Source organism: Chaetura pelagica, unplaced genomic scaffold (assembly GCF_000747805.2).
Source record: "Chaetura pelagica isolate M959 unplaced genomic scaffold, ChaPel_1.0 scaffold265, whole genome shotgun sequence".
Lineage (NCBI taxonomy): Eukaryota > Metazoa > Chordata > Aves > Apodiformes > Apodidae > Chaetura > Chaetura pelagica.
Genome location: NW_009953449.1, coordinates 1 through 23,465, shown reverse-complemented (window position 1 = coordinate 23,465; position 23,465 = coordinate 1). Strand labels below are relative to the sequence as shown.

The 23,465-nt window shown below is 40.1% G+C and overlaps 1 protein-coding gene across 1 annotated transcript in view; it reads right to left on the bottom strand.

Moving 5' to 3' along the window:
- LOC104389494 (metalloendopeptidase homolog PEX) overlaps positions 1 to 21,021 on the bottom strand; it is a gene marked incomplete at its 5' end in the record, with an annotated part of 73,130 nt that extends 52,109 nt beyond the window's left edge. Inside the window, 6 exons of the mRNA XM_009998494.1 lie at positions 1,197 to 1,325; positions 7,896 to 7,989; positions 14,787 to 14,932; positions 15,228 to 15,311; positions 18,222 to 18,338; positions 20,953 to 21,021. Coding sequence (XP_009996796.1) covers positions 1,197 to 1,325; positions 7,896 to 7,989; positions 14,787 to 14,932; positions 15,228 to 15,311; positions 18,222 to 18,338; positions 20,953 to 21,021 — 639 coding nt within the window. The remainder of the gene's footprint in view (positions 1 to 1,196; positions 1,326 to 7,895; positions 7,990 to 14,786; positions 14,933 to 15,227; positions 15,312 to 18,221; positions 18,339 to 20,952) is intronic.
- Between the last annotated feature and the right edge of the window lie 2,444 nt (positions 21,022 to 23,465).

Here is a 23,465-nt window from a genome sequence, read left to right as displayed (position 1 = left end):
TCCTGCACAGAGGTAATAGTTTGTAATATCCCAGAAATATTTTTGCCACTAAGCTGACAAATAGCACAGTCCAAACTCGATCAAGAAGCAGGGGACTGAAAAGCTGGATATCAGAGAGGGAACTCCAGCTGAGGGCACATAGCCGAAGAAATGCCGAGCCTGAGAGGGAAACACATATCTCAAAGATTTTAACAAGCCAAATCAGAGTGTTGGTCTGTCTAAAATGGAGTCCTTCCCTGAGAAAACAGTCAGACTAGATAATGTCAAACAGACAAACTCGGGCTACTGAGTCAGGGTAGTGCAGGACTATCACAGAGCTGTCACTCACAGTGCAGGATGTTATTTCACGTTTCCTAAATTGTTGTGCCTGTCCTGTGCTGAAAGCTAAGTTCAACAACTAAATTAGTTAATTTTAAACTGATTGCTGTTGGAAAATGAATGGCTGGAACAGTAGACATTGGAAAACCCTATAAGAAAAATGTGAACTGAAAATAATGAATTCTTGTGAAAGGCAATTAATCATTTGAATATGTTATTAGCAGCAATGATAATGTAGCTATGTTTGAAGTTTTAGAATGAGGGTGAACATCCAGATATTCTTTGTAATCTGCAGCATGGACTAATATTTTCCTTCAATGTTGAGCAAAAAAGATTCAAGTAACAAATACAAATTCTCACTATGCCACCCTAAGCTTAATTTGGCCTGTCCCTTAATTTGAGCTGGACATCAGTTACACTTTACTTGCTTAGACTACAGGTTTAATACAGTCAGCTTTTAAATGGTCATCCTGAAGCAGAGAGATTTATATCAGTCAGTAAATCTTTAGTATAAAGAGTTATATTAGCTGTACTAAACCATTTCTCAATGATACCCCTCACTCTGTTCCTGCACAACCTGGCTGTCAGTATTTAAAGAAATGAGTGGTATTCAGCCTGTCTTTGATCTGGCTACTTATTTGTCTGAAAGGCTGCATATAGAAGGAATGGGCAGTGCCTAGTTGGACAGAAAGGTGATATTTCTTCAAATTTGTTCCATTTTCTCTTTGTCACTTTTTTTTTTTTTTTTTTTTTTAATTCAATTACAGCATTTTAAATATTTTTTTTCTCCTTTTAAACTTTGGTCTAATATCAGAGGCAATTTGTGAGGAAGAAGCTACTAATTCAAAGTTTCTAGGTAGATATCTCAAAGGACTCACCATCTCCTTCTTGTCTTCTTGAAAATGGGCATTCACAAACATCTTACCCACAACATAGGGGAGAGCACTTTCAACGAGGTCCACACATTTATCCCACTGAGGCAGCAAAGTTGTGGTTCCATGGATCACCTGTTGGAAGGTGCATGAAGTAGGTCATAACATACTGTTCAAGAAGAACATATCTGCATCCACATACAGTATACTCTAAAGCTTATTTGTCAATTAGCTACCAAAAGGAAACAATAATGATACTTTATGATTATTGCTATTTTCATCAAGTGATGTGACAAGTCTTTTGAACTCCACTAAATAACTGTAAGATTTCAGGTTTAGAAACAGTACAATGGTAATCTCTCAGAAAGGCTAGGACTAGAGGGTTAGTTATAGGAAGACATTCCCAAGTGCCAATTTTAGACTACTCTTGATAGTCGTTCTGTTAAGTAGACAGACACTTTCCTCTGGAAAATCCCTCCTCTGAGATATTTCCTGGAAAAGTTTCCCTATATCCACTGACTCAGTGAGAAGCCTGGGAAGTCAACCCTCATGAAAATTAGGTTAGTCCTTATGAAATACCTGCTACAGAGCCCTCCACTGTCATTAATTTATCTGTGCTAACTAATGGCTAATATTGGTAGGAATGGGTCAACATTTTTTGCCATTTACCTACTGGCTACTACTACCACAGCCTGTTGCTTTAAGTCCCTTTCCCAAACAGAATATTTTCAGAAGCAAACAGGTTTGAATCATCAAGAACACTGAACACTGAAGACGTGTTTCTCCCCAAAATAGAAATATGTTGGTAGAAAAGGGTGCATATTTTGCTAAATGAATGGTGGCTAAATACATATGTCTAGGCTCTGATGATGTCCCTGCACCACCATACATGAGATTCAAAAGAAAAATAGTCAAGAGTGGTCAACATGCCAATGAACAAGGTAAAACAGAGCTCAAGCTCTTTTCTGCCTTGGTTTCTTCTTCTCACACTAAGAATGTTTGTTACCACAGATGCTTACCCAGTTAACTGGTAGAAGTTAATGATTTTTAAAAGTACACACAGCAAAATATGAGATGGGTCCATGTAAGCAATAGCCATGCTGATTTAAGAAACTTTTTTTGTGTCCAAGTTTCAAAGAGTTCCCCTTCCACTTAAGGAACTCCTTGAGCTTTTCCACAGAAAAGAAGCAAAATTCTAGTCCAGAAGTTAATGCCTATGAGCTGAGCAAATGCAGAGCACAGTCCACACCAGACCAGGTTGGGTGGGCTAGGAATTTTGGCCTCCTACAGATTATACAAGCCTCTTAAGCACTGATCTTGTAGTTTCTGAGCCTCTTCTTTTTCCTTCTCCTCCTTTGAGCCCAAGATTAAATTTCTAGCAAAACTGAAGGGTTTGGATTTGTTGTTTTCAAATAAGAAAAGATTTCACTGGAAAATTCCAGACTAGCTTAGCCCCCAGCTATTGAAGGTCAGATATTCTGGCAGTTCAGAGATTGATTTTCTCCATCATATTGTCTGTAATTAAGCTTAATCAATGACTCATACTTAAATACACCAGTGAATTGCATTTTCAAATGCTTTTTATTAATACTGTATGTGCACTCATAGATTTTCAATGGCAGAGAGAATACTGCTTCTGTAAGAGAACAACATTGGCCAAACCAATACATAATAAGGCAGTAGTTTCCTCAACAGAGCCAAATTTGAGAAGAACCCCTTTTCCAAATTCTTCAACCCTCATATATAACACAGGATCATAAAAAGAAAAAAAAAAAAAAAAAAGAGAGAGAGAGAAAAAGAGAGAAGAAAACTGCTCTTCAGGGTCCAAGCAAAACCACAGTGGAGTTTTTTCCTAATGCAGGGGAAGAAAGGAAGTCATGGCATTAGTCATCAGACTTTGAAATTCCTTCTGAAAGCTCTGACTACGAATCAGCCACAGAAAAAGTCAGGAGACAAAGCTGGCTTTTAGACTATGACATATTATTACTCCAACATAATAATTATCATTATTTTGAGGGAGGCTTGACTGTAAGGAGGACAGAAAGGCAGCACAAGCTGTGAGGCCAGTAAAAATAGAGCTGAAATAGATTATATCTCACAGCTGGTTTATTGATATTTATGTTACAACAGCCAACTAGAACTCCCTCAAAATGCTCCTCCTAATATTCATGCGCTACTCTAAAACACAGTACGCCAGGTAGTAACAGTGACTATAAATAGCAGGTTTCAAGCCCTCCCAGTCAATTCAGAGCTCCACAACCTAATTAACTGATATCTTCCCCAGGTGTCACTGCACAGTTGCTAGGACTCAAAGTGCCATTGCAGAGAAGCTGCTGATAGTTGCTGATGTGGTAATGAAAGCACTTTCTCTAGAGTTGGCAGGTTTGTGTTATTTCTCAACCCAAAGTTTTTTGAAGTTTCAGTATGTCTTTTTTCCTGTTTTTGCCAAGAGTTTAAGTGTCTTGATGCCAAGATGTCTACAGGAAAAATGTAAAAGACACCAATAGAAAATGAGAACCTGGTGAAAAAATACCACGCTTATGATGGATGAGGCTGACTGGTTAATGAATGAATGAATAACATATATTCTTTGCTCTAAGGGTCACGGATTCACCTCATGGTCATATGTTTTTAGTAGTCACATCATTCAATATTTTCTTAATTTACCTGGCAAGAGGTTGGTGGGCCCTTTTTATTATCCCAAATGATCTATGTGCCTTTAGTCCTGCAACCCACGCTGGACAAATCTGTTCAAGAAGACCTTTGCCTTGAACTCCATTTCTCATGTCCTTCTGCTGACTTGTGAAGTCTGTTCCCCTGAGTTGTTTACTGCGCTTAACTTTAGCTATTAACTACTAGCTATTGCTGTTTACTGCCCTCAGCTAACTCCATCTCCACGTCCTGGGGGAAGATAATGGGAATAGAATGCCAGGTTGGAAGGGACCTCAAGGATCACCTGGTCCAATCCTTCAAGGTACTACTACAGTTTGTTATGGCTCAGCACCCTGTTAAGCTGAGACTTCAAACTGTCCAATACGGGGGAATCCACCACTTCCCTTGGGACACTATTCCAATGTTTAACTGTCCTCACGGTGAAAAATTTACCTTTGGTGTCCAACCGGAATCTCCCCAGGAGCAACTTGTCCACATTACTCCTTGTCTTTTCTCTGTGACTTCTTGTAAACGGGGAATCTATGTCTTCTTGGTAGCCACCCTTTAAGTACTGGAACATAGTAATAAGGTCTCCCTAAAGCCTTCTTTTCTCAAGGCTGAACAAACCCAGTTTTCTCAGCCTCTTCTCATATGGCAGATCCTTCAGTCCTCTGATCATCCCTGTGGCCCCTTTTCTGGACCCTCTCCAGCCTCTCTGCATCCTTTTTGTAGAGCGGGCACCAAAACTGAACACAACACTCCAGGTGTGGTCTGACCAGGGCTCAGTAGAGCGGGATGATGACTTTATCTCTGCTGGTGATGCCCTTGTTGATGCAGCTGTTGGTTTCTTTGCCACTCCAGCACACTGCTCACTCATATTGAGCCTGTTATTCACCAAGACTCCCAGGTCAATTTGCACAGGGCTGCTCTCTAGCCAGGTGGATCCCAGTCCGAACAACACTCCTGGATTATGTGTTCCCAGGTACAAGACCTTACACTTCCCCCTGTTGAACTTCAAAAAGTTTCTGCCTGTCCAGGTCACCCTGGAGTGTCAACATCTCCACTCATCTTGGTGTAGTCAGCAAACTTTGCTGGGGTGCTCTTGACCCCAGCATCCAGGTCACTTATGAAGATGTTAAACAGCATTGGACCCAATATCAATCACTGGGGGACCTCACTTGTGACCGGTTGCTAGTTTGAGGATAGTTGAGTACTATCACCCTCTGGGTATGGAATGAGCTGCTGACTCATGGCTCTGGGCTGTTCTGCTCATCAAGCCACTTTCTACCATTTATGAGCAGTCCTGGCTGACTGGGGAGGTACCAGCAGATTGGAAATCAGCCAGTGTAAACCCCATACACAAGAAGGGACAGAAGGATGATCTGGGAAATTACAGGCCTGTTAGTTTGACTTCAGTACCAGGGAATCTGATGGAGCAGACAATCCTGAGTACCATTATGGGGTACATGCAGAACAACCAGGTGATCAGGCCCAGTCAGCATGGGTTCATGAAGGGCAGAACTTGTTTGACTAACCTAATCTCCTTCTACGACAGGGTGACATATTGGATGAGTGAAGGGCTGTAGATGTTTTCTATCTCGACTTTAGCAAAGCTTTGACAAGGTTTCCAACAGCATTCTCCTAGAGAAGCTGGCTACTCATGGCTTGGATGTTCACATGCTTTGCTGGATAAAAAACTGATTGGATGGCCAGGTCCAAAGATCTGTGTTTAATGGAGATAAACCTAGTTTGCAGCTGATCATGAGTGGTGTTCCCCAGGGCTCAGTGTTGGGGCTGCTCCTATTTAACATCTTCATTGATGACTTGGATGAGAGGATAGAGTGCACCCGCAGCAAGTTTGCAGATGAGACTAAGTTGGGTGGGGCAGGGAGGCTCTGCAGAGGGATCTGGACAGGCTTGACTGACGGACCAAGGCCAGTTGCATGAATTCCAATAAGGCCAAATGTTGGGTCCTGCACTTGGGCCACACCAACCCCCAGCAGCACTACAGGCTTGGGGAGGAGTGGCTGGAGAGCTGCCCAGCAGAGAGGGACCTGGGAGTGTTGGTTGACAACCAGCTGAACATGAGCCAGCAGTGTGCCCAGGTGGCCAAGAAGGCCAACACCATCCTGGCCTGCATCAGGAATAGTGTGACCAGCAGGACCAGGGAGGTCATCCTGCCCCTCTACTTGGCCTTGGTGAGGCTGCACCTCAAGCACTGTGTGCAGTTTCGGGCACTGCAGTATAGGAAGGACATTGAAGTGCTGGAGAGGGTGCAGAGAAGGGCAACTAAGCTGATCAAGGGTCTTGAGAACCAGACTTATGAGGAGAGGCTGAGGGAGCTGGGGCTGTTCAGCCTGGAGAGGAGGCTGAAGGGAGACCTCAATGCTTTCTACAACTACCTGAAAGGAAGCTGTGGTGAGGTGGGTGTTGGCCTCTTCTCCCTAGTGACCGGTGATAGGACTAGAGAAAATGAGGTCGAGTTGCACCAGGGGAGGTTCAGATTGGATATAAGTAAAAATTTCTTCATAGAAAGAGTGATGAGGCATTGGAACAGGCTGCCCAGGGAGGTGGTGGAGGCACCATCCCTGGAAGTGTTAAAAAAAGGGGTAGATGTGGTGTTTCAGGAGATGGTTTAGTGGCCAGAGGTTGTAGGGCTGACAGTTGGACTTGATGATCTTGAAGATCTTTTCCAACCTTGACGATTCTATGATATTGTTAATAAGCATTGAATAAACTTAAATTAGTTTCCTCCCTAAGCTTATAGAGAAAGCACCTAGAGAAGTGACATCAGCTAGTTAACACATCAAAATGCACAGTATCCAAAGCTTAAAGTTTCCTCCCAGGAGTTTTTCTGGCTATAATATAACTCAGCATTATGCTGCAGTCTGGCAGATGGCCAGCACCAGTCTATTTTACTGGGCTAGCAAGGAGTGTCCCAATAGGAGACACACTTACAAACTTGTTGCTGTGGTTCTGACAGCCAGTTTCTCACATTTTTGCATGTAGAAAATGGCATCTTTAACAAGACTGATTGGAATATCATTTCAGAAGTATAAGAGACAGCCTTTCCTGTGTAGTTTCCAACAAGCTGTTGAAGTTTATTTTTAGGTGTGTGATCAACACAGAACTATTCCAGTACTACTCAGGGAAAGACATTCTAGGTGCCACCTGGGTGGTTCACCAGGGAGCACAAAGCACTCACGCCTCCTGTACTATATCAGTGGCAGCATCATTCCAGCCTCCTGTTGTCATGATGTCACCAAGCAGCTAATTTTTATCATGACAGAAAAAAAGTTTTCCATCAAAATTGAAGTGTCTTGGAAACAACTTATGTTTGCTTAAAGAGCCCTCACATTGCCCACTGGATTATCAGGGTAACTTTCTATTCAGGATTCACTTAATCAAATATATGTATTTTACATAAATGCCCATATTACTTAATAAATAATTAGTTCTGCTTTCATAGCTTAAGGCAGTGATTAATGTCTTCTGGGGTTTCTGGAACCCCAAACTGGAAGGCACCTGATTAGCTTTTCTGTGGAAATGGCTGGCATATGGATGTGCTAGAGCTCATGAAAGCTGGCACTAGAGCACAAGAGAGGTTTAAGCAAATTTAGAAAAGCTGAAGTCTTAGACTTTTGTTTTACCAGAGCATGCATGTGTAAACATCAGTTTTTTAAAAAATCTTAGATTTTGGCTGAACAGGTTTGGCTGGCAGGAACAGCACAGGTCACAGCGCTGGCATGTAACTCATAAACTTTCCAGCTTTCAAGTTTCTGCATAAGAAGACTCAGATTTTTAAAGGGGAGTTCTCAAGAACTTCTTAACATAAGACATTATGTCTAAAAGACATTTTGTTGTTAGGATCATATACAAGCATATGTATGTCTTATTTGTTTGAGAAGGAGTCTTCAACAAAAAAAAGGTTATTCAAGAAATTTATCCAGCTTGGAAAATATTTCCTGTTTTGCACAGGTATAAGCAACTAAAAGGGAAACCAATAATGTCAACACTAGTGCCATTGTAAATGCTATAAAAACATCAACTTACCCGAGAAAATTCCAGCCACCGATACTGAAAACGTCTACTGAGGTTAAATAACCTTGAATAAACCATCCTCCACACCAGATAGTTGGCAAGAGTCCTGTTAAACCAGATATATCTTTATCAGACATTGAATGCATATGATGTGATAAAAAGCACGCACAGAAATAATCTCTACAAGCATTTCATCTGAATGGTGGAAATGTCACCTTGAAAATTAATGAGTGATGACAAAATTGATTAAAGAATCTGGAGGATTGCAACCAGTTAATATGTAATTGTATCATGATAGCCATATTGTAGGGGATATTTCTAACGATTACGTGTATGCAATTTTTAGGAAACACTTTTTTCAAAAGACAGTTTTCATTTTCCATAGAAGTGGTAAGAACTGTGTGATAATAATAGTTGCATAAAAGTTCTATCTAGAGATAAGAAAATAACTGATTTTTGTTTTATAAATCAAAGTGAATGTTATCTTTCCTCATTAGTAGGGCACATAAATTGTAATTATGAAACAGAATAGATAACAGTCCATCCCATTTTTGCTATCATTATCACATTTGTATTTTTCATTAGAAGTTATCCATATGCTTTCAAAAGTTCTAACTACCCACAGAGTTATTAAAGTATTACCACTTTTATTTTGCAGATGGGTAATTGAAATACCAAAAAAGAGAAGTCTCAGTAACAAGAATCTTATAAGAACTGAGGCTGAGAGATCCAGAAAGAACTTGTTTAAAATTTCCAGGAGACCTGACATCCATGCCCCTTTTCTGAAACTTCAGTCATCTGACTAGAAGATTTGTCTAGTCTAGAATGAGCTCTTTTCATGCTCAGCAGTGGCTGCATGAGGTAAAAGTATACAGTGAAACATACAATTAAACTACAAAACAATCTCAAAACAAGTCCAATAATGGTCTACACATTATTTTCATCTGGTCTTATAGATGACATTTTTCAATGATAGTCATTGCTCTAAAGCTATGGATATCCAAATGCAGTTAGGTCTACACTGGGGTATACAAAGCATTTTGGGTAGGCCATAGATTTTTCCACAGGGAGGAAAATTGCTCCTTTGCAAGTGAAGATGCTGTTACAGACCATCTGAACAACTGCCTCATCTCTAAAAATCCCATTTCTGCAATCTCCCATGGCCATAGTTGTGGAGCAGTGTGGCTGTTGCTACGGTGTCATTCCATTATCTTCATTCACAGACACATCCCTCCTCTGAATCGTAACAGACTATAAACATATTTTCTGGCCATGTTGTGTTCACAATACAATTCACCTGAGCCATAACTTGAGGTTTTCCTCTAACGAAGCTCCAGTCCACCCACACAAAGCCTCTAGCTCAAGACACATTATTTGCTAGAAGCTTACACTTTTGGTCATTCAGCCAGGGAGGAGAGGAAGAGGTGAGAAGAGAGAGGTTTAAGGCAGGCTATAGCTACATATTGTCTATTAGTGACTGAGCTGACCAACCAGTAGCTCCAGCAGCAGCACACATCCAAATGGGACTCTACCCCAAGAGCAGATAGGTGGCTGTGCACTCTCCATGGGCTGGCTGAGATGTGCTTGGGGGACTAGTCGGGCCCAGCAGTCAGTGGCCAGGGAAGGCAGGCACCCTGCAGTGCTGCTGGATTTGGCTGTCCCTGCAGGCTGCTCAGCTGAACTGAAGCTAACACAAGTGTTCAGACTAACACAAACCTGCACAGCAGTTGAGCATCCATGGCAGCCTGGGCAAAAGTCTGCTTTACTTTTCAGTGGAGTCTGCATGTGCTTGGAGGTCAGAAATATGGTCCTGATTTCACACAGGAAAATTTGAGGGTGCAATCTCAAGCCAACTGTCACTTCAAAGGCCTGATATTCCCTAGTCTTTGTCACCAGCAGCAGCTTCTACAGGGAAGCAGAGAACTGCTGTGATTTATAAGTCCTGCCTTTTATAGTCCTTCTCATCTTTCACACTGGGCATATTCCCTCTTTTAGTATACAGATTTGTCATGTAGTAGACATAAATCCCCGCAGCAATCGTAAAACATATCTGAAATAAGCTTTTTAGCATGAATAATGCACATTTTTAACACAGTACATGTTACAAAAGCCAAAACCAGTTAGCTCTGCCTAGATGATCAAACCATATTGAGATAGGGTCATTAAAAATTCATTCCAACTTATAAAATACCGAAAAGCATAGATTTCCCCCTTAACACCTTTCTGACAATGTGCAATTTCCTCACTCAATGGCAAATGAAGCATTTTAGAAGTGCTCAGGTCTCACTGGTTTTGTAAATTACTTGAACTCCACAGGCCCCACAACTGCCTCAGGAATTTCAGCAGAGCTAAACAGCACCCATGCTCCAGCAGTAACTACTCTGTGGATCTAAATGAGAATTTATCCAAGTCCTACAGCTTGAAAGGTTTAAAGATTTTATTTCCAAAAAAAATCTTAGCTAAATAGACCAATCATAAACCAATTATGTGTTACAATTCAGTACTTAATTGCTACCAAAAAATCAATTCTCTCTTCTGTGTGTTCATGTGGCAGTGTTTCTCCTTACATTTGAGGAAGCTCTGTCAAACTGGTAGTCAAAGAAAGAATTTTGAAGCTCTGTCAAACTGGTAGTCAAAGAAAGACTGAAATTTGCAAAGGGTAAGTGGCAAAGAAGTAACTTATTCAAAGACACTAATATCAGTGGGAATTCAAAAACTTCCATACCAGTCATAATAACAAAGTCAGTTTCAGGAAATATACCACTATTAATTGAGGTTTGGTTTAATTTGGAAAGGAAAAGAAGGCTGAAATGTCCTAACATAGAGCTGCCCGATGAGATTGTAATAATTCCTGATTGTAATCACATTAGAATCCACTGATGCATACAATACTTAAAACAACATGAAAGTTTTTCTTCAAAGCCCAGAGGTATGATATTTGCAGGGAGGGGACATAATGGGGGAAAGCTTGAGGGATTTTGTTGTTAGTCTGAGGGGCAGCATTCTTTATTTTGTTCTTCAAAACAAAATAATATTATATCTGAGTTTGTTTCCCTATTTTGGTGATGGTCATTTTGCATTTTTGGATAGCTATAGAAATTTAAAATCAGTTGCTTGTCCTAATTTGGTTTAAAAACTGACACTTTTGATTAGGAAATGCCCTTAGTACGTATCTTGGGGTGATTTTCGTTCCAGTTTCACGAAAAATTTCACTAAGGCTCAGAGAAGTTAACCTCTCTATATAGCAAAATCCAACTCACAAATAAAACATACAAATCCTCTCTGCTCTTTTGATGAGACCACAGCATTTGTCGTAGCCTTTCAGAAGGGTGCAGTACACAGGTCTCTACTTTAACTTAAAAATGACTATAGCAGAAAGAAGTGTAGGCTTACTCTTAACCAATATGACCATTATTGTGATGCACACTCCCAAAAGAAGTAGTTGAGAGCTTGTTTGCTGGGACAGTTAGAATTATACCAGTGCTTGTGAATATCTACTATGGAGCTCTCTACCATGTCTGAGATAAAGTAGGTTGCTCATATACAATTCTGTGAGTTTGTAACATTTTAATCAACACAGTGGCAATTAAAGAGGATAGATTTAATATGAGATAGATGGACAAATTAATTGACATTTTAAGAAGTTCCCTTCCACAATCCTGAGATCTGTTTGAAAATTGTATTTAGAGTGGAGTTATGAATCAATTTATAAGTACTGAAAAACTTCTGCCTCTATTGCTAGAGGCACTAGTTCAAGTCAAATTATTGTAACCTCTCTCTCTAATTTTTCAAAGGCAGGCTAAGATCAGAAAGGAGATCTAGAGCTCCCATCCCCCTCTAAAGATAATTTCTCTTATGCTGCAGGAATTACAGAGTGCTTCTATACTAATTGTCCCATACTAGAAAGACTAGGTAAGGTAAGGCAAAGGAAACCAGTTATTCATTCTGACATCCCTGAGGATGGTAAAGCTGCTTCCTTCAACAGCTGCAGACATTTCCAACAAGGACATAATTCGCTGTATCTGATTTCTGACTCACACATAAAACACCAGCACATAAGTAAAGGGATTCACAGAATCACAGAAGTATCATGGTTGGAAAGGACCTCTAAGATCACTGAGTCCAACTGTCAAGACAAAATAAACCCCACAACCTCGGCCACTACAGCATGTCTCAAAGTACCAAATCTACACGACTTTTGAATATGTCCAGGGACGGTGACTCAACCACCTCCCTGGGCAGGCCATTCTGGTGCCTGGCCACTCTTTCAAGAGAGGAATTCTTCCTAATATCCAATCTAAACCTCCCTGCTGCAACTTTAGGCCATCCCCTACAGAGAAGGGATACAAGGGGCTGCTAACTAGTGCCAGAACAGTCTTGTCTGCCCCCCTACATGGCACAGCTGTGTTGGAGCCCTACTATTATCTCATTTATACCATAGTTACATCTGTATTTTCAATATGCATCTCTTCACACAACAGATACAAACTCCATTAAAAATTAGTTGGTACAGAAAAAAGCTGAAGGAATCCCTGAAGAGTCTTTACAAAGAAGGTGTGGCTTACTTCAGTACTTAACACCTGACATGACAGGCTAGCTAGCCCAGGGCTGATGGGAACTCCTGTAGGCTCAGCTGCTTGGGCAACTTCAACTTGCTACAGAGAGCCATGTTCCTGGCCTGAGCTCACAGCTGTGCCCTGGCTTGGGAATTTCATAGAGACCTCCAAACCACACCACTGCACGTATTTCAAGCTCCACACATTAATTTTATTATATGCAGCAGGGTTGTCAAGTAAATAATAGCCTTATTCTACTAAATTCACTCTACACCCTGCCAATATGCTATTTTCTAGTTACATTGCCATGTGAAAAATTTCACAATTCTAGATTGTTCAGCAGGTTCTCTGCTGCAGCAGTTTTTAATGTGGTGATTGTGAACCCGTACAACTTGTCACCTCCATCACAAGAACTGCTTCTGTAGCCAGACTTAATTTTCACTCCATTTTTCCTTCCACCTGAAACAAACTTCAGGGAGTACTTTGCCAGATAACTGAGCCATGAGACATCTTTTTGTGCCATTTTGAATAGTACCCGTGCCAGCAGGATACTCATCTGGTAAGTGTATGGGAATAAAAGTATAATTTAGGGATAGAAATGTTGCAATAGAAAAGAATACAAACTTGGTGAAAGTACCTGCTTCTCCAAATGATGTTGCATCTCCTGAAATGATGAGAAGTTAATTCATGTTCTAATCACTGAAGTAAATCTAAACTTTTGGAATGTTTTACTAGGAATTTCATTAGTCTCGTTATTTACTGCAACAAACCAAATTCATGTTGTTTGCTTCAATTTAACCTTTAAAATATCTTATGGAGAATGAGAAATGAGATTAGCTAAAAGAAAATACTCTTGATAAACTTTAAGAGTTCACCCTACAGATAAAATATGAAGACCTCATTCTTAGGAGTTCACATTAAGGTTATTTCCTAATGTTTTCAGAGGAGATAACAAGGTTACTTCTGGAGCAAACTATGACATTTTAAGAAATGAGCATTATCAAATAATAGATAAACATGATCTTTTCTATAATGCAGTGACTGTTTGGACGGATTTTACATACAAGAACTGCAAGTCTGCATGGGTTGAGTTTAGCAATCTATTTGCCATTTCTAATATTTTAATTATGCAAATTTCTCCTAAAGCCTAAAACATTGCCAGCTATAAAATATGCAGCCTGAATATACTGGAAATCAGACACTGCTTTTTTGCCCCCTACCCATCTCCCCTGACCTGTGGGGATGAGGGAGTTGGTCTTGAGCTTGGCTGAGGACAGGCATCACCATTCTTTCTGTTTATTACTCTGGCCTGCCTCTGCCATGACATACAGGCTGGCTTGACTTCTCTTGAACACTGAGGGAAAGATTTTCCATGAATAAGACTCTAACGGAGAAAGTCTCCAGGTATTTACTCCATAGTTACATAATATATTTGCAAATAAGTGTATTTGTACACAGGGAATAATTATTTCTCTGTGGGCTTGCTACATATGCATCCTCTAAATCACCACTTTATTTCCACTGACATAACTAACTTTATGAGATACAAAGCATGCACAGCCCAAACCATTTAGAAGGCTTCCTTCAGCAGATTAAAATTGGTGGTACAGTAATGACATTTATGTGAACATTATAAAGGAAGGATGTTTGATAATCTGTAGGCAGATCTACATGCTATTTTTCAGGTACTTTTAAGTAATACAAGCATTCTGTCACTGGAGGAACTGAGCAACAATATAAGAATAATGCTTCTGAATTAGTCTTTTTCTCTGAACTGTAAAGTTGGTTGTGGCCATACTGTGCAATCAGTAAAGAATTATTTTTGGAGACAACAGCCTAATGATATTTTTTTCAAAGTTCAGTAACATGCCTCAGCAGAGAGCAAATTATCAGAGAAGTCACTTAGATGTCATCAATCATGACATTTCAAAATGGGAAATCATCTTCAAGCACATTTTTTCATCACACTGCCTAGAGCTGTCTTGCTTCCATCTGCAAAGCACATCTACTATATTTAACCTGAGCTACCTGCATTTTACAACTATATTCTCCAGGTGTACATGATTTCACAAGATACAAGACCATTTACAAGTAAACAATGCTGAATGCATCTGTAAAAAGCAGTTTTATTGCAACCTATTTTTTTTGGTTAAAAAAGGTGTTGAAACTGCAAATTCTCCTGTTACACACAAGCTAGTATTTATATCCTCATTCAGACACAACCAAGCAGACCTTTAGGCTAAAGGCTTGATTCCAATAATATCTAAAGCACCTGAAAAAAACCCAAGAAAATCCCAGTATTTGATGTGCCCTCATAAGTGTGGTCAAACCATCACACGATTCTTACTTTTTCCTTTCATTTTCTAGTATTCTGAATAAATCTTTGAAGTATTGGGGAACACGGACAATCACATTTTCTGAAGGACCTATATCTTTGAGCTCAGGATAGAGTCTGGTGTCAATCACTTTCTTGATATATCCCAGCCAGTCAAACTGCAATGACAAAGAGAAGGCTGGTTAAAGTGGATTATGAAGAGAGATGATTTATTAATGAAGTTGCACCTTTGAGACTAATGGCTTCAAAGCTTTACTTTTTAATAATTAAGAAACTATTGCACTTTGTTATTACACATTTTCAAACCTCAGTATTTAAAAGAACGTATATTGTAATTGAGTACGCAAGTTCCTAATGATATTCCTTTAACATGCTGGTCTGCATGATAAAGGCAATTCTAACTATCTAGGTCAAACATTAAAAGAATAATTTTGCAATTATTCCCAAACAAACCTGTGGAATCATGGCACTAAGCTCTGATATGTTCATTTTATTGTACATCACCTCACTTGTTCGATTTTCATATGGAATCATGATCTGGGGAAAACAAAACAACAACAAAAAAATCATCAAAACAAGGATTTTCTTGGAGGGACCTGCTTTTACCATTACTATCATCACCTCACTTGTTCGATTTTCATATGGAATCATGATCTGGGGAAAACAAAACAACAACAAAAAAATCATCAAAACAAGGATTTTCTTGGAGGGACCTGCTTTTACATCATTACTATCCATCATAATCCCAGTGCAGAAACTATCTCACCACCTGTTTTCCAAGCATTCATGACATTAACTTCCCTTTCTGTACATGGCATTTAGCTATGAGAAATAGAACACAGTTCATTAACAGTGTAAATAATTTTTTATGAATGTAATGAGCTGCATGTCTTTTTGAACATATTAGAACAATTTTTGCTCTGACTATATACATGTTGATTCATAAGAGATAAAACACACCTAGACCATTAGTATTTATTCAACCCATCATGTCTGGTAGAAGACAGCTCCAAATCGTATGGCTAAAAAAGGTCAAATCTGAGATAGGTATATGCTGAAAGCACATGTTATCTCTTGGATTTGAACATGTTCTTTCTATGGCCTGACTCCATCTGAGGCAGGAGTCAGATACACCCAAATTTCTTCTCATTTTACCCCAGCATCCTGATTTCCATAGCACAAAATCTGGGTATATGGGCCAGACATTATTAAAAGTGTTTTCCAGCCAGGCCTCTCATCTGGACAAACGGAGAAGCCAGATCTCAGGATCCCCTGCAGTGTCAAAGTCCAATGACATAGCAAAAGAAATCCTAAATATAGCACAAGTCCTTTCATAAACCCTTCAGAAGGTCCTTTATATGGACCTTCAGACTCCAAGATGTCAGTATGGCTCATAGTAGAAAAAAACTAAACAAGTTCAAGATATAGCTCAAAATTCTCTCAGTGTTCGTGAGGAACAAGAATTCCTGATGGAATTCCAGCCCCACTCTAAGATAAATCCCATACAACAGGCTGCTGTATTCTGTGCAGTTTAAAGAGGAGAGAGGTTGACGCCAGACTAACCAGACACCTGGCAGGTCTCCAACCAAAATCCTCCAGTGTCTGCGGTTTTACTATTGCTCAAGCCATACAGAACAAAAAATTTAAAAAAATAAAAAATCTACTTTCTTCTCTCCCTCTGCAAATTTCATTTATCTGACAAAACTTTCAACTCTTCCTGAACCCGTGGTCCCTTCCTCAAAACTTTCTCTCTTTCTCCATTAATGTAAACCTACTTGAATACTTCCTTGTACACAATAAGCTCTCTCAAGGCATGTCACTCCTTCCTACACCCAAAGCATCTTGCCTTTAGTCTTGTTGTCTTGAGCACACAAGTTCTTGATTAAGTATGTTCACTTAAAATGAACACAGGGGAGCACAGGATACGGTGAAAGCCCAAGTAAAAAACAGGACTATTTCCTTTAAAACAATGGTAACTTTTTAATATGATTCATGGTGTTCGTTAGAGATCATGTACCTCGGTTCATGCCTAATATCTGGATACATTTTAGGAGGATTATTCATACTAAAGGGAAATCAGGTAACCATGAGCAAGTATGGCTCACTGCATAATGGCATGCATTATGGATCCTGAAGGCTGTTATATGATCCATGTCATCTTATATGACAACTTCACCTATATACTTTGTGGGTTAAAGCTCTGTAAGATATTCAGTAAATAAAGCACTAAAGCTACCAGGGGTAGCAGTGCATCTTCATATCACATTACTGATAAACAGAAGAAGCATTTCCTGTTTTCCAGGTGTACTGGATCAAAAGAAATTATCTGCTCATTAGCTCACTCTTGGGCTTTGTTTAGAGGTCTGGCAATACTTCATCTCCTTTTTCAGCAAAGAGATGCAAACACTGATTTACTACTGTTGTGGATGGCTCTCAATTCTGCACATGAGCACCATTAAAGAAGCATCACTGCCTTTCCTCTTGTAGATTACAACAAAAGAACCAAGGGAAAAGTAATTTTCTGCTGCATTACCTATCCTGGGCAACAGGCTGCTCTGTTAACACGACACCCAGCATTTCCCAGGGGATAGTGAGAAAGATAGTTTCTTTTTTTGGTAATATGAAGAAACTCTCAGCTCAGGTGGCAGTTCTGAAAATCAGTGTCAAGTCTGAAGCCCTAACTTTTGCTGGTTTCCCGATGTTAAGGCTAACTCTCTCACTTTGGAGGAAGAGAAAGCAATAGAGGATTTAGAGCACCTAGGAGCAGGATTCCTGCAGTATCCGTACTGAGACAGGGATGTGTGAAAGAAGAAATGGTCTTTCTGCCTGCAAAAGTCCTAATACCCCATGAAGGGGCAAAAAATGTTGCCAAGTAAATTGGTCAAAACTGAATGTTAGATTTAAATCTGCTTAGCTTTACTAAGTTCATTTGGTTCCTAAACAAACACTTCATGGAGTTTCTCATCCCCTCTTCCAGGGTAGCCAGTGAAAGCAGCCCAGGGGCTAACTGTGGTGCTACTGTAACCGCCGCCCCGTCTACCTACCAAATGCCAATATCCCACCTCAGTCTTGCACTGCTTTGAAATTCTCTGTTCTTCAGAGAATCAGCCTGGTCTGCTTCTTGAATAGATACACATGCATTAACAACAAAGCTTTACAGCAGGGACTCCAATTCTGCCCAAGCTCAAAATTAAAAAATATTTAAAAGGGACGGAGGGTATCTGGCTAAGTTTTTTCCCCATGAGAATAAACAGTTTAACAATTAACTAAGGAAGGAAAACTGTCCATCCTTTCCTTATCAGTATCTGCTTCTTTCCTTCTATTTCCAAAAAACACCATTGCTAAGGCTGTTAATATTAGAAGGCTTTCAATTTTGAAACAGGATTGCCTTTTTTTTTTTTTTTTTTTTTTCAATTAGTTTCAATCCCATCCCATTAAATTACCAACCTCAGCTATTTTAACTTCCAGTTTTAGAACTGACTTCATATCAGATTCGGCTCGTGAAGCGTTAGCACCCAGGAGCACTGCTGTATCCACCATGAACTGCAAAAAAGCATCTCGGTACTGCAAAGAAAAGAAAAAAAGAAAAAAAAATTCAGGAAAAAAGGGAAGTGACTACTGGATTTGCACTTCAGCACAGCTGTAGCAGTCAACCAGAAATGCACATCTGTGGCAATGGGTTGTACTTCTATGCCCTAGCAACCAAAGTTGTACTTCCTTACCTTGAATGCCTGCTGTCATCACGGAGAAAAGGACAGATAACACCGTAAACATACTGTGCATGACAGACAGAGATGCCCACTGTGGTTCACAAAGCATAAATCTCAGGAAATGCAAATGATCATTCCGGATTAGACTGACAACACTTGCAGAGGGATTAGAGAACGTGTATGAGTGTCAACCAGAATTTTACACAAACTCGTACAGTAATCAGTGCAGGGCTGAAGAATTGGCTGAGAAGATAGGGAGATAAAGGGGTGCTTCACTGAGCTCTCTCCTTTATTCCTGCCACAGCACTGCAACGCACATATGTGCTACAGTGCTCTGCTCTGCTCTCCCCAGGCTATCCTAGTAAAGCACATTTTAGTCTCAGCATGTATAGGCAAATGTTAGCAAAATACACTGTATGTAACAATACTGTAGTGATTTCTGTGCTACCTCCCTCCCAACATAATCGTTTAGAGATTTTGGAGAGATCAGATTGCTCCTCACCATTCCTATGAGCCTGCAGTCCAACAAAGCAAAAACATATTTGAGTGCATTTCCACTTTCAATCTTTTAGTAGATACAATTCTTTGTATTCTGGCATCATCTAGTCTGATAAATGTGGCTTAAAAAATGACTAACCTCTCTGGGAACTGACAAGGGAAGAAAAACTGTAAAATCTTAATCAGTAGCAAAGACTTGTCCTCCCTGACAACCGAAGTGGTTGTTTCTTTGAGCTTTCAGCTGCATATGCTGGATACTACCCACAGGCCTTCATCAGGTAAGGGGAAAAAGGAGTTGTCATTGTCAAATATTGATACATGAAAGCCTCTGACAAACATAATCGGCTCATGACTTCTATCCATAAAAAAGCAGCAAAACACTAAATTGTAGCAGAGAAATCATAAAGGAGGAGGAAAGAGGAAATGAATACTTGAAATCTTTTGAGGAACTCTTGTTCCCTTCAGTAGATGAAGGTGGCTTTTGAAATGTGTCCAGCCTTCTGGCCTGATTAAGCCAAAGATGCAGGCCCCTGGAGAGCAACCCACTGAGGCAGTCCATGGACATGGCAGTTTCTACACTCACTTCGTTGAGATGTTCTTGAGCCTCTGGGAACTTTGATCATAATCTGGGAACTCCTGGGGCCCTCCCTGAAAGACATGAGGACTCCTGATGCTTCCAGGTCTGGTAAAGGCTAAGGTGACAGTACGTCCAGCAGCTGCTAACAAACTGACAGCTGTGCTTGATCAGAGGGTACCCACGGCCTCTCTTCTAGCTGACTCCTAATTACAGAATCATAGAATATCTCAAGTTGGAAGTGATCCATAAGGATAACCGAGTCCAACTCCCTGCTCCTTGCAGGACTACCTAAAACAAAACCATGTAACTAAAAAAGTGTCATCCAGATGCTCCCTGAACTCTGACAGGCTCAGTGCTGTGACCACCTCCCTTGGGAGCCTGCTGCAGTGACTGACCACTCTCTCAGTGAAGGATGATTAGAGAAGGTCAAGCACCCTCTCAGCCCATGCCAGAGGGTGGCTGACATTAGACCCAGGCCCAGAGCACAGCTCCCAGAAGCTGTCATTAAATGCAGCACTTCACAGAAAAAAAGTCAGCAAACCTTGTCAGGCTCACCCAACCTTAGATATGGTGGTCACACCCCACGGGACATGATCCCCAGGCACTGCTGGTGCAACTATTCCTTTGTTATTAGACTCTTGGACCCAGACAGTGCTTCAGGAATCCCAGGTCCCTGAGAACAGAAGGGAAGCCTAGAGTAAGGAAGGCTTATCCTTGATGGAAGAGGACAAGATTAGGGAGCAAAGGGGACATACATAAGTAAAATTAGGGAGGCTGATAGGTTGTACTCATGAGTGCTGACAGAACTGTCTAACTCCATTGCAAAGCCACTCCCTTAGAAGGACTGAGCCATTGGAGAGGTTCCTCAGGACAGAAAGAGAACAACCCATTTTCAAGAAATGCAAGAAGGAAGATTTGGGGAGCTACAGGCTAGTCAGCTTCATACCAGTCCTTGGGAAGGTGATGGAGAAAATTATACTGGAAACTATTTCTAAACAGATGAAGGACAAGGTGATCAGAAGTAGTGAGCGTGAGTTTATGAAGGGGTAATCACACTTCACCAGCCTTCTACAATTACACTGATAGTTTGGTGGATCAGGAGAGAGTAGGTGTTCTCCACGTTATAGAGGCTTTCAGTATTATCTCCCTTAACATCCTCAGAGACAAGCTGAAAAAGTAAGGATTAGAAAAGTGCACAGTGGGGTGGATTGAAAATCCTCTATCGGAAGAGACCACCACCACAAGCACCACTACTACAAACATCCTTGCAAAGCTCCTCAACTGAAGATTTTTGTATCATTTGAGGCCCCTCCCAAAAGGAACAATTTAAAAAAAAACAAAAAAAAACTGAGGGAAAAAATGGTCACTCTGAGTTCTAGTTAGTAGTACTCACAGATTTGGCTTCTGTGGTGTTTTCTAGGTAGTCCTCTCGAGATGCAAGAGAGAGGCTTGCTTGATCAAGCTGTTAAAAATAACAAGAATAATAATTTAATAGGTAAATTAATCAGAATTCAAAGATAGTCCTATAAGCAACCTTGGAAGAGTTAATGTTTTTCTGGCAATTATGGTAGGATGTATATAAATATCTAATACATAATACATTGCACCAGTCTGCTTTCCACAGGATTTCAAAACAACAGACAAATGCCATGCTGTGCTAGCAGACATTACCTAAATCTTACCACTGTGATCTGGGGAATTTCACATGCCCTCTGCAATATCTGAGCCACCTACTACAGCAAAGAATCACCACCTGCTGTATGTGTTTATAGTTCCATAACTGAGTAGGTAATGCAATAGGACTGGGTGTACAGGATCAAACACTTTCTGCTGATGACCATGCATGCTACACATATTTCAGCGGCACAGGAGTCAAACATTAGTCTAATATATGGACCATTAGGTGCTAGAGCATGTTAGCTGCTGTATGCCTAGAAAGCATCATTAGGCTTCTTTGACTAAAACTGAAGTTACACTTTTGAGCTTCACCCTAGACCAGCACTGAGTACTGTATTTGGCTTTTTGAACAGATGCACTGAAACAGCTGGGTACCAGCCATGCAAATGATTGCATGCATGCACAGGAAATTGTTATGCCTCCAGTACATCAGCTAAAGATGTCTGGTAGATCCAGGTAGATCTTTGACTTTCATTTAATCTTTTTGGTCTAAACACGCATCAACTTTGTTGCTCTATAGTCATCCTAATATTGAAATAGTGTCCCCAAGGTGATTTCTAAACTAGTCCTGAAAATTCATTGAGATCTGCACTTAGTCTTTTGAGTTTTTACTACATGGGAGTATTTGCATATTGTTTCAAGCTCCCAACCATGTAAAAATCACTGCAGAGCAGATATCTTATAATTACTATTGGAAACTGAGATTTCCCAAAACACTTCAATGTTGTCAAGTTAGGTTAGAGTATGAAAGCCAAAGCTGAAAACATAATTCAACCAGTTTCCAAACTCTGAATAAGACACTGATAGGAACAGAAACAACAGTGTTGTGGTTTGAGCCAGGATAGAACCAATTTTCTTTCTAGTAATTTTACTTTGCAGTTAAGTCTCTTCTAAGAAACTGCACTTGCTGAAATTAACAGCATGTTTCTCTGTCACTGTCTGCTTCTAGGACTGATAACACTCCACGTTTATAGTTATTGCTGCAGAATGGTAGGCAGAACCAAGGCCATTGCTTGGCCAGTGCTCCAGAAATGAAAGAGAGTAAAGGGGTCACACTTGCGATCCTCCTTTGGAGAGGACTGGACCAGACAGGTGACCAAAAATGACCAAACTAAGTATTCCATCCCATACATGCCATGCTCCTTATAAATTTGAGGGATCACAAGGGTCAAGCTCTCTTCATCCATGGCTGGTGTCATAGAATCATAGAATCCTGGGAGATTCTGCCTTTGATCTTGATCCATGTTCCCAAATCCATGCACTTCTGTACCCAGCTCACACCTGCTACTGACTCCAGGGGTGTGATAATGTTTTCATATATATATAATTATTTCCTTTTTTATCATTACTGTTTCATTAAAGCTGTGCAGTTTAGTTTCCAACCTGTAAGTCTCTCTCCCATATTTTCTCTCCTTTCCCTCCAGGGGTTGGGAGAGGGGTTAATAGAGAGCATCTGTCAGTGATTTAATTGCCGGCCCAGCGTTAAACTGTGAGAAACAGTTTTGATGTTCTAAAATTACTATTTTTATGCTGCATTTGTTTTTTTAAAAGATAAGTCAAGTGCAGAGAGATTGTATATATTCATACAGTTTCACATAAATATTTTAAAATCTAAATCCTACAGTATTCATATTTCATGTTCTCTACCTTTATAAAAATGACCTAAATAAATACAACTAGGATCTCAAAAGAATGAATGTCAACTTTTCCTCTATTGACTGATGTTCTCAACGTTTAAAATATACCATCAACAAAATAAAACAAATCATCCACTAAAAGGTGCAACTCTGATTCTTTGAAAAACTGTATCACCCATTTTCAGCATACTGAAGCAAAAAGAATATATTCTCACACTTTGCGTATGTGTGTCCTGGTAGTAGTTAACTCCAGATTATTTGGTCCATTTCAATTAAGTGACTGTTGTATGAAATGCTGGCATTTTCCTGGCTTAAGAGTTAGCTTTGACAACCCATTGAAACCAAGAAAGCACAAATATGAGGAATAAACAAAAAAGCTGAACAACCTCTTGAGCCCTCCAGAAAGAAAGATCATGTTGAATGCTAAACAAAGTTTTATTTGGAGTTTTCTGATCCATTCATGATTTTGCAATGCTGAACAAAAAGAATTTTGCAACAGAACCACTTTCACAAGCAGCCTGAAATACTTTGTGGTACATCTGCACCCCTGGGAACTTGTTAAAACACAGACAAAGTGGAATACTGGCTGATG